We start from the raw sequence: 17,415 nt of genomic DNA, 5'->3' as shown, positions 1-17,415 counted from the left end.
AACACAAAGTTGAGTTTCTTACAATCAATACTCAAGACTCACCTTCCTTGACAGATCTGTTTCCGACACCTCTTCCTTAGTGGGCTGGACAACAGAGGCCGAGGAAGCTGTGGGGCTCTTGGCTGACTCCTGGCTCTTGCCCACCACAAACTGCCGTCCTGTTGTTGAGTCCTTCTGCAGGCTGTGTAGGTTGCGGGCATGCTTGGCCAGGGCCTTGAGCTCCTTGGGGTAGGGTGTGGGAGCACGGGTGAGGCGTCCAGGCTTGTCCACATCCCCATCGAAAGCAAACTTGATGAGTGTCTTGGCCCTGCGCTGCTCATCCCAACCCTGGCCAGGGAAAGTGTCGGGCTCCACCACTGTTTCTGTTGCAGGGGAGAGAGTGGCTGTGTTGTAGGTAAAGGTATAATACTACAGGAGAATTAGGAAAGGTGTCTGGCTCTATCACTGCCTCTGTTGCAAAGCAGAGAGAGTGACTGCATCAAAAGAAGAGATTTAAGATTATGGGTGAATTACAAGTAAAAATAAATGTAGCTAAACCAGAAAAGGTGAATTGTGAGTTAAAAAATAATAGCTGTGTTAAAAAGTAAAGAGGATAATGGATGGTTAATGGAGTAGAATGACTTACCTGGCTGGTGACACCTGGGCTGCTGAGGCAACATGAAGCAGGTGAGCACCCTCTGGCCTGTCTCTGGCAATGTCTCAGACTGCAGCTGCACTTGAGGCTTGTTCTGGTTCTCTGACAGCCACAATGCTCGCAGCTGAAAGGTAAATGGTGAAGAAAAACTATAAACGAGAATAAACGAGATCACTACATCATGTGACAAAAAGGTTATAAAAGTAAGCACAGTACTCTCAGAAATAGAATATATGGCATAATTGAAAAGTGAACATAGCAAAGCAAAACAGAATATTATAAAAATAGGTTTCAGCATCACAGAAATTGAAATATCCATAGAAAATAAGAGAAGTAACAGCTGAAAGGCAAGAGAAAAATGTTATTAAAGAGGACACAGCATTCAAACACTAAAAAAGAAAAAAAAAGTAAAATGAGAAAATACATATACCAGAACTAAAAGAAAAAATAAGGCATAGAGCTGAAAAGCACAGGTGAGAATACAGGAAGGAAAGAAAATGAAAAAAGGCATCCAGTCATCACTAAAATACACAGAAAACATCATAAAAGAGAAAAAAAAAGGAATGAATCAATGTAATATTCAAGAATCCACAGAATCACATTGTAAGATAGATAAAAAGACCATGGAAACAGAAAAATAACAGCAGAAACATATAAAACACAACACACAATAAAAATAAATAAACTAGTAATGTCTTGACTATTTACCAAACTTCTGCATAGAATAGAACAAGGAACAACAGAGATGGAATGCCCGTCGTATTCACCTTGAGTTTGGTAAGAGAGACGGGGAGGTGAGGGATGAGGTTGTCACACAGATTAAGTACGGCCAGGTGAGGCAGGTGGCCCAGCTCAGCAGGCACACCTGTCAGGCGGTTGGAGGCGGCTGTCAGCACTGTCAGGTTGGAGCAAGACCCAAGCTCAGGTGGTAACTCTGGAGGGGGTAAGGAGAAAAAAAAAATAATAATTATAAATAAAATAAATAAATAAATAAATAACTGAACGGCAACAAAGAGATAAAAGTGACAAAAAAGTACTAGCTCTGAAGGGAAATTTATACATGTACCCACCATCTCTGGTAAATGCTGGAACTCCCTGCCTGTTTCTGTATTTCCATCATCCTATGACCTGAACTCAGTTAAGAGGGAGGAGGTTTCAAGACATTTATCCCATTCTTTTGGCTAACTCTCTCAGACCTGCTCGAGAACTGACATCCAAGTTAGCCTTTTTTGTTTAATCACTTTTATTGCCCTCAGCCAGATTTCCCCTCTTAGATAGAAATGAACCCACCAGTGAGTAAGTTATCATCCAAGTGGAGAGTGTGGAGGGCACGCAGGAGACCCATTGAGGCAGGCAGGGTCTCCAGGTCATTCTGCGTCACCACCAACTCCTGCAGCTCCGCCAGGCCCCCAATGGACTCTGGCAGGTGTGTTAGTGCATTGTCATCCAATTTGAGGACCTGCAGCTGCTTACACCCACCCAGTTTTTCCGGCAGCTCCTGTAAGGGTGAGGAAATAGGTAAGGGGGATGGTGGTTAGGATTTGAATGCCTCTGTTAGTGTTTGAGGCATAGAGAATGGTGTTTGGTGCCAGGGAATGGTGTCTGAAGGAAGATAATGCTGTTTGCTATGCTACTGTCACTACCAAGAGAACTTATCAAGGTGAGGTGATGGTAATACAGGATCAAGTGTGTCTTTGTTAGTGTTTGAGGTATTAGGAGTGTTTACTACTGTTACAAATGGGGGAAGTTGCACTGGGTCATTTATATATTTTTTTCTTATTTTACACTATTATTTTTCATTCTTTTTTTCCTTTTCATGGTAATTTCTATTCTTACATTTCCTTTAAAATATCATTTACATTTTTACTTTCATACAAAGAATACAAAGGAGCTTGAAACTAAACAAATCAACCATAATACAATATCACTTCTATTCTTACTTTTATCCTTATTTTTCCTTATTTCAACCTTTCACTGCTAACTGACACATCTTTGCTGACTCTCTAACCATGCATGGACATCTTTCCTTCTTGTTCAGCCATCTCCTAACACTACAATGTCTAAAAATAACCCAATCTATTCTTTTCAAACCATTTTTCTTATACATATTTATAAAACTAATTCCATAAACTGCTTGCTTGTGCTGTGAATTGTTCCATATGGCAGTGAAATGGTCAATATGAAGAAAAACATGAAGGAAAATGCATCTAAACACACAAACCACAGTGCCAGCATTATCTACATTCAAGGTAAGTGTGACTGTGCAGAGAAGGCTTAAAAGAGCTCAAGGAGATGTGAAGTGAAGAGAAACTACATGAATAAGAACCTAGGTGAAATATAAAAGTACCTTGAGGCAAATGAGGGAGACAAAAGGAAGAGGAAGAGATATTGAGGGGAATGGATGGAGAAAACATACTGAGAGGGAGAAAGACTGGAGATGTGAAGGACAAGGGGAGTAGAGAAAACAGTAAGACCTTGAGGTAAATAGAGACGAGCTAAAAAGAGGAGGAGGAGGAGCAGAAGGTAGAGGGAGAGCTACTGTTTATATAAGAAAGAAATATACATAAATTGAGGATAAATGCAAGAAAACAATGATAAGGAAGAATGGATGTTTAGAAAAAGAAAAAAAAATTATGAGATAGAAATAAGAGGATGCAGGAAAGAGATCAAGACAAGAATATGGAGGACAAGAAAACAGAGCAGAATAAAGACTGGAATGATAAGAATTTGAGATTATGCAAGGAAACAAATATGATAAAGAACTGAGTGAAGAGAGAAAAAAATGGAACAAATAGACAAAGAACTTAAAATATGACAGGTAAAACAAAAGACACAACCAGTAACTAATACAAAGACAGAAAAGAAAAACTAAATGGAAAGAAACTTAAGAAACAAACATAAAACACATATAGATAAAATAGGAATAAAAAACACAAAATACACACAAACACTAACAAAAAACAGAAGATATAACAACAAACAGAGAAAACACAAGAAAAACTAACAAAAACATTGAAATCACAAACACACACACACAAAGTAAGAAAAAGTGGAACAAACAAGACAGAAGCAACACCACAAAACAGAACACACACCTTGAGATGGTTGGAGGAGAGGTGGAGGTCAGTAAGGGATGTACAACTCTCTATATCCCCAGCCACCCAGTCCACCTTGTTCTTGGAGGCATCAACGTGAACTAGCTTCTTCAGACGACCCAGCAGTGGAGGGAGTGACTTCACCTTGTTGTTGTCAAACCAGAGCTCTGTCAGGTTGGCCAGGCTGCCTATCACCTCAGGCTGTTTGTGGGGAAAAGAAATAATGGTAAAAAGGAACAGGTAGTAAGAATAAGAATGAATATGGAAAGCAGATAATGAGGGTAAAGTGAAAGAGAAGGTGTAAAAATATGGAAAGGAAGGGAGATTTAACAGGAAATAGAGAAATGGAGTGGAAAAATTGAAACAAAAACAATATGGAAGGGAAAATGAGGGGTGAAATAAAAGGAATGTTGGAAAAATGTGAGGTGAAAGGAGAGAGAGGTAGGAAGGAACGAAGGATGATGGGTTAAGAAAGGAAACAAGGAAAAATGTAAAAAAGAAGGGATATGAAATAGGAAATGTAAGATAAAATTACTCCTCTCCTCCTCATCATGTACCAAAACCCACAAGCTCCTCCTCCTCCTCCTCCTCCTGTAGCAAAACCCACCAATACATCCTCTTTCTCCTCTTCTTCCTCCTCCTCTGTAACAAGGCCCATCAGTTTCTCCTCTCCTCATTCTCTTCCAGCAAAACCCACCAGTTCCTCCTCCTGTTGCAAAACCCACCACCACTCCTTCTCCTCCTCCTCCTCCTCTTCCTCCTCAGCAAAACCCACTCCTCCTCCTCCTCCTCCTCCTACAGCAAAACCCACCAGCTCAGAGAAGTCATTCTGCCCAATGTCGAGCCGCTGAAGGTTGGTGAGACGCACGATGGTCTTGGGCAGAGTGTTCAGCTGGTTCTCTCTCAGCTCCAGGATTCTCAGCCGTGACAGTCGACCAAAGCTTGCTGGCAGATACTCCTGTAGGGATAGTAAGTGGTGAGGCCTTTGGTGGTTCATTTTGCTATAGTTCAGGTGGATGTGGTGGATGTGGTATTGCAGGAGATGGGGTAAGTGGGAGTACATGGGTGTGTAAAGGAAATATATGGAGAAAGGAAATGGTCAGAGAATGAAGGTTGAGTGAGTCAATGTGTAAGGTGGTTTTAAGGTAAAAGGAAGATGTGAACGTGGAGAATACCATGAAAATGTGATAAATGAAGGGGAAAACCAGAAGCAAGGATGTATAAAAGGTTTCAAGGTGAGAACACATGGAAGCACAAAATCAAAACAAGTGATGAGAGAAAGGGAGACACAATGAGTGAAGATGAATAAAAAAAGTTAAATACAACAAAACTCAGAAACACAAGGATAAAGGGAGAAAGACAAATGTAAATACAAAACAAGAGACAAATGCAACATAATACATCCTAACTGGTACACTTAAGAAGAAAATAACAATAAGGTACTGATGCATAAAGATAAAGAAAAAAACACAAAATCTATACAAAGACAAGACCAAATGGATATAAATAAAAAAAAAAAAAAACACACACACATAGGAAACAAATATCAGAATAAATGAGACAAACACATCAAATACAACAATAAACATACATATATACATGGTGAGGATATTGTAAATGCTGAAAATGTAAGTGCTTTTACAAAGAAACTGGATATTGAATATAGACAGGATACTATGAGATTACTCCCCAAATGTAAACCACAACTAGATAAACACACACACACACACACACACACACACACACACATCTAGGCCAGCACACTTACAAGGAAGGTGTCATTAAGGTACAGCTCTTGCAGGTTGGGTAGCTGAGTGAAGCCCTCCGGCAGGCGACACAGAGGGTTGATGCTGGCGTCCACCACCAACAAGTGACGACAACCCTTGATGTTATCCGGGATGTCCGAGATGGCTGAAGGGAAATGAGGGACTGATTGGTGGACTGATAAAATGAATGACTGATTTCTTTTCTGACGCCACAAAGAAAAATTATAGTGGCAGAGAGAAAAGAGGAGAAAAAATGGGTAAGAAAAAGATAGAAAAAGGGAAATGTGAGGAAAAAGAAAGGAAAGAGAAAGGAAAGAGGAAAAAAAAGAAAAAGAGAAAAAGAGGAACAAGATGATAGAAAAACTGAAAATTACAGAAAAATCTCAGTGGTCTGATCTTTTATTTTAGCAAGATAAGCTCCAACAAAGGGCAATAAAAAGAAAATATGAAAGAAAAAAAAATCCTACTGAGGTGCCAATCCCCACAAAGAACGGTTAAATAGATAATCCAAACTTAGAGAATAAATAACTTGGAAACTCCCTCTTGAAAGCAGCTTCAAACTAAAATCTACTTTATTTGTTTCAACCTAACATTAATCCTAATTAATATATATAACACATGAAAAGCCCCTCAAACTAAATTCTATTATTATTTTACTTATTTCAACTTAATATTAATCCTAATAAATATATATAAGAAATGGAATACTTAAAAACAAAAAAAATTCCCACTTTCCTCATTGATGTAACCAATAATCCCTTGAGCAGCCTGTGTCCTTCTTTCCCTCACTCACCATTCTTGCTGAGGTCAATGTTGGTGAGGTTGATCAGGGAGGCCACGGCGGGAGGCAGTGCTGTCAGCTCATTGTCACTCAGGCCCAGCACCCGCAGGCCATGGCAGTAGAACAGCTGGCGCGGCAACTCCCTCAGCTGCACCACACACAGGATTAGTTCAGATCAAGGAAACATTTTCTTCTTTTTTTTGTTTTCTTTATGTATGACTTAAGGAAAACTGAGAGGATAAGTTCAGCTGAAGAAAGTTATTTTTCTTCATGTCCAACTGAAGGAAAATTGAATAAATATAGACACAGAAACCATAAGGGTGTAGTTTAGGCTCTATACATATTACAAAAATGGTTAACAAGCAAATATGAAACCTGAAAAAAATAGACATGGAAACTGAATAATATATAACTCAAGCTCCACATACATTGCAAAAGACACAAGCAAGTAAATACACACAATAAACCAAAATCAACCTGGAAAAAAGACCTTGGCTAAATTAGATTATGCATGAAAACAGAACAGAAGGGATCAGACTCAAAATAAAGTGTCAAACAAAAAAAAAAAAAAAAAAAAAAAAAAAAAAAGCTGACCTACATTTTAATATCCTCTTCCCTGGTCAAGTTTTCTTTTTCCTCACTTTTTTGTTCCATGAGCATATTTTGTTTACATATGAAAAAGAGCAGATAAACACACAAAACACACCTAAAAAAAACTAGTTAGATATACAAACACACATATTGCATACCCAAAAATAAACTAAATACACACACACAAAAAAAAACTAGTAAACAACCAAAAACTGGAGAAAAAAAAAAAAAAAAACCCTTAAAATACACACACACACACACACACACACACGAACGCACCTGGTTAGAATCAAGGTACAGTTCCTCCAGGGTGCGCTCACAGGCAAACACATCGGAGGGTACATCAGTGAGGGAGGCATGGCAATAGTCCAGAGTGGTGATGTCATCGCTCTCCCTTCGGCCCCCACACCCGAAGCAGGCCAGGAGGGAGGGCATGGTGCTCCCTCTCCCCCTACTGCCGGTGCTGGGAGGGACACAGGAGGGCAGAAGGTGGGCTGGGGCGTCTCTTCCTACCGTGGCATCTTCGAGTCACCCCCTTTCTCTCCTTTACTGCCTTTTTCTCTCTCTTTTTTCACTTATGCATCTGGGTTTATTTGGGTTCCTCTTTTGTCTATCCGTCTTCCTTCCTCTTGAGTATTTACATTAGCTGCCTGTGTTTTTTTTTTCCTTCGTTCTTGCTTTCACATTTGGATTTATTGGTTTTCTCTTCTGTACTGACCTCACTTGCTCTCTTTCTCTTTAATCAATCAAGGAGGTACCAGCATCCTTCACTGTCTCTTTTCACTCGCCTTCTCTTTTCCCATCCTCTCACTCACTGGCAGAATGGTCCCTTACATCTGTGAATGCAGGAGACAGATGCTTGTTAAGGAGGAGTTTGTTCATTATCTTAACAGGTAAAGACACATAGAAAGACAACACAACCTAAGACAAAACTACATGAGACTCACAGTAGCCTTGCATTTCAGAGGAGAATAGGAAGAGGAATACAATCATATGAACAAAACACATTTGGAGACAACAAAAATATATACAAATAGATAAATAAATAACCTACTTTTATCCAGTGAAAGAGCAACGTAACATAACTCAACCTTGCATAAAATCCCTGTATCTAACAGAAGAGGAAAAGGAAGTAAGCACAATAACATGAACAAAACACATCTTAGGACAGAAAACAAACAATTATTTCCACCAAAATATGAGAAAAGTAACAAAACCAAACCTCACACTGTCACTATCACAAGGAACTGAAAGACACACACACACACACACACACAGCAAAGGAAAGGACAAGTAGTGCTGCAACTTGTGAATGTAACTCACCTAAAGAATAATATGCAATGTTTTTCCTTCTCAAAGCTCATTTTATCTGGCTGCACAAAATGCTAGAGGTTCTTAAATGCATTCACACAAAGACCAGTGTTTTCCGGCTAGCCACAGGGCATCAGAAAGTGAGGATATAAATACAATTACAAAAATATGCCACCAGAAAAGTTAGTCGATTTTTCCTCTTCACAGTGCCTATTTTCTTAGCTATACACAGCACTAGATTTTTAAAAGTATACATGCAAAGAAGAGAATTTTGCAAATCCCAGCAAAGCCACAAAGGCATCAAGAAGTGAGAAAATAAGAACAAATATGAATGCAAGAAAAGTTACCCTATACTTCTACACAATACTTATCTTCTTAGCTACACATAACACTAAAAATTCCTAAATACATCCATACAAAGAGATGAGATATTAGAAAGTGAAAAAAATACATCCATTCAAAGATAAGAGAAGCTAGAAAGTGAAAAAAATAAATACAAATGCAAGAAAAGTTAGTTAATACTTCTTCACAATGCATATTTTCTCAGCTACACACTACACAAGCTTTTAAATGCATACACAAAGAGAAGTGTTTTATGAGTCCCAGCAAGCCACAAGGATGTCAAAAAGTGAGGATACACACAAGAAAACAAGATGAACATTATCATACAAAAAAGTGAAGCAACTGTAACAGGAAGAGGCTCAGAATTTGTACCAGCAGTGAGGAGGTTTGCTGCAAGACATAATTTGATCCTTTCTGCCTCCCTCTCCCTCTCTCTCTCTCTCTCTTTCAGTCCTTCTCCCTCATGCATAACTCTTTTCCTCCTCTCCCTACCACCATCCTTCTTCCTTGCTTGATCTCACTTTTTCCTTGCCTTCACTATTTTTTTTTCTTATTTTATTTTTAGTTCTCATTTCTTTCATTCTTTCTACATATCTCTTTATTTTACTTTTTTATCCTTATTCCTTTATTCTTTCTTACCTTCTTCCAGTTTTCCCTGTTTCTCATCATCACAATTTCTTTTTCTTCCCTTCTTTATTTCTTCTTCCACTTTCTTGTATCCCTCACTACTTCACTTCTTTATCATCCATTCCCTTCTTTCCTCCTCCTATTCTCTCTCTCCACAAATCTCACACTACATGCTTTTCACTTTCTTCTCCCTTTCTTCTCTTTCCTCCCTCCTTCCACCCTCTCCATTACCACTCTCTCTCTCTCCCTGCCTCTCCCTGTCCATCCCCCCACTCCCCACTTCAATACACTCGCATGCTACACCATTGATATATTGATGCACTATCGAGGGAACGAATACCTCTGATGTTAGGGAACTAGGACTGGTGGTGGTGGTGGTGGTGGTGGTGGTGTTGCCAAGTGGGTGTGTGTTTGTGTGTTATTGTATGTTTGTTATTGGTAAAGTATGCAAGTGAGGGAGTTATTGTTGTCAAGTTTGTTTTGGTTTGATTTATAAGTTGTTTGTGTGTGTTTCCTGTGGTACGTATATTGTAATGAGGGTTTGGAGAGGGAAGGAGAGGAGAGGAGAGGAGAGGAGAGAGAGAGAGAGAGAGAGAGAGAGAGAGAGAGAGAGAGAGAGAGAGAGAGAGAGAGAGAGAGAGAGAGAGAGAGAGAGAGAGAGAGAGAGAGAGAGAGAGAGAGAGAGAGAGAGAGAGAGAGAGAGAGGAAAAAGAAAGAACAAAGGGCAAGGAAGGAAGGAAGGAAGGAAGGAAGGAAGGAAAGAAGGAAGGAAGAAAAACAGATAAACAGAAAGAAGAAAGAATTAAAACAAATACTGAGAAGAATATATCACATAATAACCCAATATAAAAAGAACACACACACACACACACACACACACACACACACACACACACACAGAAACTCAGTCACAAGTCATGTCTTACAATATCACTGAGAAGCATTTTACACAAGTCATCATATCTCCTTCTCTCTCCCTCTCCTTCCCTCTCACTCTCCCACCCCCACCACTGCAAGTCATCCATCACTTCTCCCAGACTCACTCAGTTCATGCTCTCACTCTTACTACTACCCCTCTCACCTACTGCTTTCTCTCTCTCTCTCTCTCTCTCTCTCTCTCTCTCTCTCTCTCTCTCTCTCTCTCTCTCTCATCATCATCATTCTAAAGGGAAGGTTACATGGTGAATGACAAAGCAGGTTTCTCTATATAGGCAATACTAGAAACCCCTAAGTTAAAAATGTACCCAAATGTGAAGGAACACTATTAAACTATTACATTTCTACAATCATTATTCCACCCACTAATAGCAACACATGAGGTAAAAGGGAAGGAATTATTGAATGTTCTGTACCATAAAGGGAAAAAAACATTAATTCATTCCAGAGAGAAGAAAAAATATTAGTTCACGATATATAGTAGTAGTAGTAGTAGTAGTAGTAGTAGTAGTAGTAGTAGTAGTAGTAGTAGTAGTAGTAGTAGTAGTAGTAGTAGTAGTAGTAGTAGTAGTAGTAGTTTATATAGTAATTGTGGCAGGAGCACTAGTGATAGGAGTAGAAGTACTATGAATATTTACAAGGATAAGAATGGGAACAGGCAATATTTAAGAATGGGAATATAAGTAGGAATATTTAAAAGAATAGGGATAAAAAGATAGCAAAAATGTAAGCTGGAACAGGAGTAACTAAGAGTATTGGAGAGTAAGAATAAAGGAAGGAATAAACAATAGGAATATCAAAAGCAATAAAGTAGGAATATTTAAAACAACAAGGGTAGAAACAGACAACAGGGATAAGAGCTGGAACAGAACTAGGATTATTAAAGAATAAAGATAGGAGAAGGAATAGACAATAGTAAATAAGAGCTGGAATAAAAGTAGAGATAATTAGAACAGTGAAGCAGGTAATAGGAACAGCATGACCAGGAAGAAGAATCAGGAGTAGCAGTTACTGAAGTGAACTGTCATTAATAAAACAATATTAAAAAAGAAAAAAAACTATTCAATTTATCACTGCACACAATTGCCAATACTTCAACAGTGACTTTTTAAAAATTTCTATGCGTAAGATAGATTTAAATTGTGCATTTCAATAAAAGCAACACATATCACAAATTCATATAGAAAGTAGTAGAGCTTCCTCAAGGAGACATAAGTAACCTGCTGTGTTTTTAATTACCTACGACAACTTCACTTTACTCAAACAAAGATTAAAAAAACAAATCATCACCAGAAATTCACCCGTAAGACAAGTAATAGACTCAACACGGCAACAAGACAAGACAAGACAAGACAAGCAACACAACACCACTTCATCCAGCCCAGCCCTGCCCAGCCTAGCCAATCAACCAATCAAGCCAATCAGAAGTCATGCAACACAACCCTTCCATCTGAGAGTCAAGGCAAGATAACCACCATAAAAGGATAACAAAAAAGGAGATAAGAGAAGCGGTATATTCACACAGGTAGACAGCTCCTCTCGCGCTCCAAACTCAAGGGGGAAGATAAGATACGCATACACGATACGCACTTAATTTCCTGGTATGTGGTGGCTGATAGCATATCTTTCTACTGTGTGGTGTGACAGGTGCTGTGTGTGTGTATTTACCTAGTTGTATTTACCTAGTCGTAGTTTTACAGGGCCTGGACTTTATGCTCGTGTGGCCCTGTCTCCATATCTACACTTATCCAATTTTTCTTTAAAACTATGCACACTCATTGCTGACACCACTTCCTCACTCAAACTGTTCCAAGTCTCAACAAATCTTTGCGGGAAACTATATTTTTTAACATCTCTCAGACATCTTCCCTTCCTCAGTTTCTTACTATGCAATCTTGTGCTTCTAATGTCATATTCTTCTCTCAGGATTAGTTTCTCATTATCCACTTGATCCATTCCGTGTGAGTGTGTGTGTGTGTGTGTGTGTGTGTGTGTGTGTGTGTGTGTGTGTGTGTGTGTAATTCACTGTTTGATCTGCTGCAGTCTCTGACGAGACAGCCAGACGTTACCCTACGGAACGAGCTCAGAGCTCATTATTTCCGATCTTCGGATAGGCCTGATACCAGGCACACACCACACACCAGGACAACAAGGTCACAACTCCTCGATTTACATCCCGTACCTACTCACTGCTAGGTGAACAGGGCTGCAGTGAAAGGAGACACACCCAAATATCTCCACCCGGCCGGGGAATCAACTGTTCTCTGGCTTGTGAAGCCAGCGCCTAACCACTGAGCTACCGTGTGTGTGTGTGTGTGTGTGTGTGTGTGTGTGTGTGTGTGTGTGTGTGTGTGTGTGTGTGTGTGTGTGTGTGTGTTGGTCTTAGTATGGGGGGGGGAGAGTGGAAGAGAAAGTGTATCCTGTTTCATTAATTAGTCTTTATCTTATATTCTTAATCATACACAGAGTATTTACAAGTCTATTTACTGGTTGGCGAATTGTAAAATACAATTATTCACACGTTGCTGGACTGGATATACATATCTATTAAAAACATCAATCTAATAATCCTGAAGCAAAACGGTTTCCTCAGGATAACTCTTAGCATGTCTGAAATAAATCAAATAGCTAGCTAAACTATTCTGGTAACATCTCTCTCTCTCTCTATTTTCTATTTTTGCTGGAATAACATCAAGACGTCAAGGTTACGTCTTGGTGCTTCTAACTTATTTATCATTCTATGTAAGAGGGGCGATGATCATTGGCAACAAAAAAGCAAAATATTTTGAAAAAAAAAAAAGCCTACTGAGATGCCAAAAAGAGCTAAGAAAAAATCTGGTGGAAAAAATAAATAAATAGAGCTTAGTTGTAATCATTATCAGCAAGGAAATTAAACCCTAGTCTCCCGCCTGACAGACACAACAATGACCACCATCACCCGAGCCACCAGTAACACTTGTAACACTAAATAAGCCTTAACAGAGTTGACAAGATGTAAGAAAAAGCTATCAGTTTCTTTCTTATATACAAAAAGCACCAGCTAAAAGAAAAAAAAATGCAACAAAAATCTATAAAAGAAATGTCAAGAAAACCATCAAAAGAAACCCTTCAATACTGGGACACATTTCTACCTTGAGATTTGTGTACGATTAGACCATTTTATTGACATTAGGATCAGTCAATGGAGGTCAGAAGATTAATGGCCACAATCTTCACAAATTTCTGAAGCTGTCCAAAGTCATCAAATAGTAAGCAAAACAAATACAGAAACACGTCATGGTACTGAAGGGGCTCAGGATAAGAGTCTCGGAAGTTTACCAGACAACACTACACTCTTAATTCTAATATTCAACATCTAACATTGCTTAACAATTTTATAAAGACCAAACAGTTATATAATCGGGTTTTCATCTACCCTAAACCTAACCTAACCTCTTCACCAACCCCTTCACACCTCTATTATACATTCAAAATTCATCACAGTTACTTCTAAATTTACAAGGCGCAGTCAATCACTATACTTAGATATGGTTGGACACACTCAACTAGAATTTAAATATGGAGGATTAGCGAATTAATACCTCACATCAATTAAGAACACGTCAAAATACACCAAGAAATACGAAACGCCTCACAATCAGCATCTAGTGAATTAAAAAGCTAAAGTAGAACAAACTTTACCAACGCAATTACTGAAACTGTCCCCTCACACACACACACGAACGCACGCACCAACACCACACACCCATCACACCCCTCGTACCCATACCCATACCCATACCCACTGACCCCTACACCCACCACAACCCAAGAACACACACCACTAACACCCACACCCACACACATGCACACACCCACCTACCCACACCCGCATGTTGAAATACCCCGCATACCCCCATAGAACTCCACCCAGACCGCCATTATTCCACATCAATGAGCCCAGACACGCCCTGATATACGTACACTAGTCCACACCTGTCTGCCACACCTGCCACACACCTGCTGCCACCCTCCAACAGGTGTCTCCAAGCGCCAACACCAAACGTCAACAAAAGGACGCCGAGGTAATGTATAGATGACTGGATCTCCCTTCTCCCTCTCATGACTCGATCCTCTCTTAGGGCGGTTCAGTGTTCCTTTTCACCAACCTAGTCTTCTGTTTTCTCCTTTCTTTCATTTTTATTTTATTATTCATCATTTTTTGTAATTTTTCTATTATAGTTTCTTTACATGATTCTTTTTATTTTGTATTTCCATTCACATAAAATAGGCTCTACTGACATACAGACAAAAGAGCATCGAATATTGAAGTATACCAGTGTTCTGGCGCTTATATAAAGAATTTGATTGTATTAAGATAGAGATCTGGGTTTGTTTAACATGTAAATACGGGTTTTCTGATACCTTATTACTGACTGGAGAAAATGGCATAAATTGGATTTTTTTTTAATAAGTTACTACTCCGACCGTGTGTGTGTGTGTGTGTGTGTGTGTGTGTGTGTGTGTGAATGAGGCGTTCGAGTTTCTTTTAGTTTCTCTTCCTCATTCTCTCCTGCATCCTTCTTGATTTTCTATTGACCTTCCGTGAGTAATGGTGAAGGTATGCCTATTACTATTGACTCATCACTACTACTACTACTACTATTACTGACTCGTATTCATTTCTTCCTGATTATCACCATACCGCTATGAACTATGTTTTCCTTGTATACGCTCACATGTAGTAGTAACGTAGATGCGTGAGGAATAACATGTTTTACTAACTTTACTTTAGCCAAAGATAAGTAAGCTAAGTAAAGTTTGCCTAGATTTCCACTAAAATAACTTCCACGGATTTACTAATTCTGCTGCATATATATTGAAACTTTTCAAAGGCGACACAAATGATTGGTCAAAATTCCCCCAATGCCCCTCCTTCTTGATGCAGAGTTCTTGTTAAACTATCTCTGGCATCATGAAATTCTACTAATATCTACCAGAACATGTTAAAGGAGGTAAGACGCAGAAATGATTAGTCACGTCCCCATGAATGTGCTTTCCTTTTCTAACACCCGGCGGTATCCTTGCTAAACGATCACTGGAATCACGAACACCCAGGCATCCTTGATATCACTGCATTCAGAAACACTTGCTCTTTCGCCACTAGATTTTCGAAAGCCACATGTATAATCACACACACACACACACACACACACACACGAAGGATCGTGTCAGTTCACCTTGAGCTTTTTAACAGTAGTGGAGGTGGGGGCCAAAATCACAGTACCTAACCCAGTTAAAAAACAGAAAGAATACAGTACAAATAACAAATCACGTTCCCTTGCACTTACATGTGGCCTTCTCATAATGTAGAATCTTTGTTAGACTATTACTAGCAACAAGAAAGCACCATTGAAAAGTCTGATAGCCTCCACTAGATCCTGTGACATTAGAGATAAGAATACCAAACGCTTAAAAAATGCGATCATATCCTTTTTTTCAGAGCGGGAGCAGACGCGGCGCCGTACCTGGTGACTCGTTGCAATATAAGGGCAAAGAGCATCAGGGTGCGGCCGCTCACTGCTCCGACTACCACGTGGACACTATATGCATGAACGGAGAGGCAGGTAGCTATTTCCAGCTAGTCACACAACGCGAGTCGAACACTAATGATGCGGTACACTCTAAAGTCCGACTACCTCTCCATCTGGACAGCCACGTATACCCTTTTAGCTCGGAGACGTTTGTCTGCAAAGGATTTGCTAATTATGCTCAAGGGAGGGAGGAGGCTGACAGAGGTGGAAATCACGAAACCTGTCGGTAGCGCGTCGGTAATAACAAAACCTTAGCGAACGAACAGCCTGGATAGGACAGGACAGAGAGAGAGAGAGAGAGAGAGAGAGAGAGAGAGAGAATCACGGGAGGCACAAGGAGCTGTGTGTGTGTGTGTGTGTGTGTGTGTGAGCAATATCAAGGCTGTATGTATAATAGCAATTAGTGTTTAACCCTCAACTATCTTGTTTACTCATTCCATCCTTCCATCTTTCCATTTCTAACTCCTCCTACTGTCTTAACTTTACGAAGGATTTACTTATATAATCTACCAGTTTCTCACAATACAACACTCCATTTCGTCGCCTAATGAAAAACCGAAATGCTTGTGTTTTTTTTTCTTCTTCTTTTAACAATACGAGTCTATATTGCCAAGTCGACACGCATTGTTTCCAAGACCGATGTCGACATCCATTATTTTAGTTCTATTCTCTCAACCAATAAAATGTTCTTGATGAAGTTAAGTGTTAATTAAGCCATCATAGATTGACAATACCCAAGATAAATAAAACTCACTGAAATAAGAAAAAAACTAAGGTAACAAAATATCACGCGTACTGTACTAATGATAAGTGGAGTTGCCGGACGTTGACCATTACATAGGTACTGCACAGTCCAATTAATTTTTTTACTCTATTTTGTTATCTCTCTCTCTGGACAGCCGTGTGTCTTTTTAGCTTGGAGACATTTGTAAACAAAGGATTTACTTGTTCCCAAGGGAGGGACGGAAGGGAGAGAGAGAGAGAGAGATAAGGAATTCAGAATCACGGAGAGCCATATAGACGCCAGCGTTTGAATCCTTGCCAATCCTGGATATACAAATTCTCAGTAGCAACACCTACTAGCCCCACACCAGGTGAAGGCTTCAGTTTTCCTTTTGATTGGTTCAACCACCTTAAAACAATAAGCCTTTAAGATCTATCAGCTTGACCTTCCCCTCCTGGGCCATGCCCTGTCCCTCCCTGTGATCAGAGCGTTACCATGTCATCTCTCCCGACCTCCTCACATACACCACACGAACACACACACACACACACACACACACACGAAGGCACGCACGCGCACACACACACCGGCCGGAGGTGGTGTTGGTCTGGGTCTAGCCAGTGCACGATCCCCCATTCATGACGAAAGACAAAATAAAACACACACACACACACACACACACACACCACAGTGGATCCTCACCATGCTGCAAGCGATAGACCACTAGGCTAGTGAACCATTCTTAAGCTTCCCCTTCCCCTATGGACATTTTTAGTGTGGGTATGCTGCAATTCCAGTAAACTGTACATTATTATTATTATCATTATTTTACACACACACACACAGCTCGTTCCGTAGGGTAACGTCTGGCTGTCTCGTCAGAGACTGCAGCAGATCAAACAGTGAATTACACACACACACACACACCACACGAACACACACACATACACATACACACACCACACACACACACACACACACACACACACACACACACACACACACACACACACACACACACACACACACACACAC

The 17,415-nt window shown here is 39.8% G+C and overlaps 1 protein-coding gene across 1 annotated transcript in view; it reads right to left on the bottom strand.

Annotated features, from left to right (window-relative positions):
- Positions 1-14,171, bottom strand: part of LOC123509374 (mediator of DNA damage checkpoint protein 1-like) — a 30,410-nt gene extending 16,239 nt beyond the window's left edge. The window contains 10 exon segments of the mRNA XM_045263642.1: positions 43-362; positions 626-758; positions 1,402-1,568; positions 1,925-2,132; positions 3,730-3,930; positions 4,541-4,687; positions 5,498-5,640; positions 6,289-6,424; positions 7,147-7,703; positions 14,047-14,171. Coding sequence (XP_045119577.1) covers positions 43-362; positions 626-758; positions 1,402-1,568; positions 1,925-2,132; positions 3,730-3,930; positions 4,541-4,687; positions 5,498-5,640; positions 6,289-6,424; positions 7,147-7,302 — 1,611 coding nt within the window. The 5' untranslated portion in view covers positions 7,303-7,703; positions 14,047-14,171.
- Between the last annotated feature and the right edge of the window lie 3,244 nt (positions 14,172-17,415).

This window comes from Portunus trituberculatus, chromosome 27 (assembly GCF_017591435.1).
Source record: "Portunus trituberculatus isolate SZX2019 chromosome 27, ASM1759143v1, whole genome shotgun sequence".
Lineage (NCBI taxonomy): Eukaryota > Metazoa > Arthropoda > Malacostraca > Decapoda > Portunidae > Portunus > Portunus trituberculatus.
Note: the sequence above shows the minus strand (reverse complement) of the source record. Positions and strands in the feature narration are given on the sequence as shown.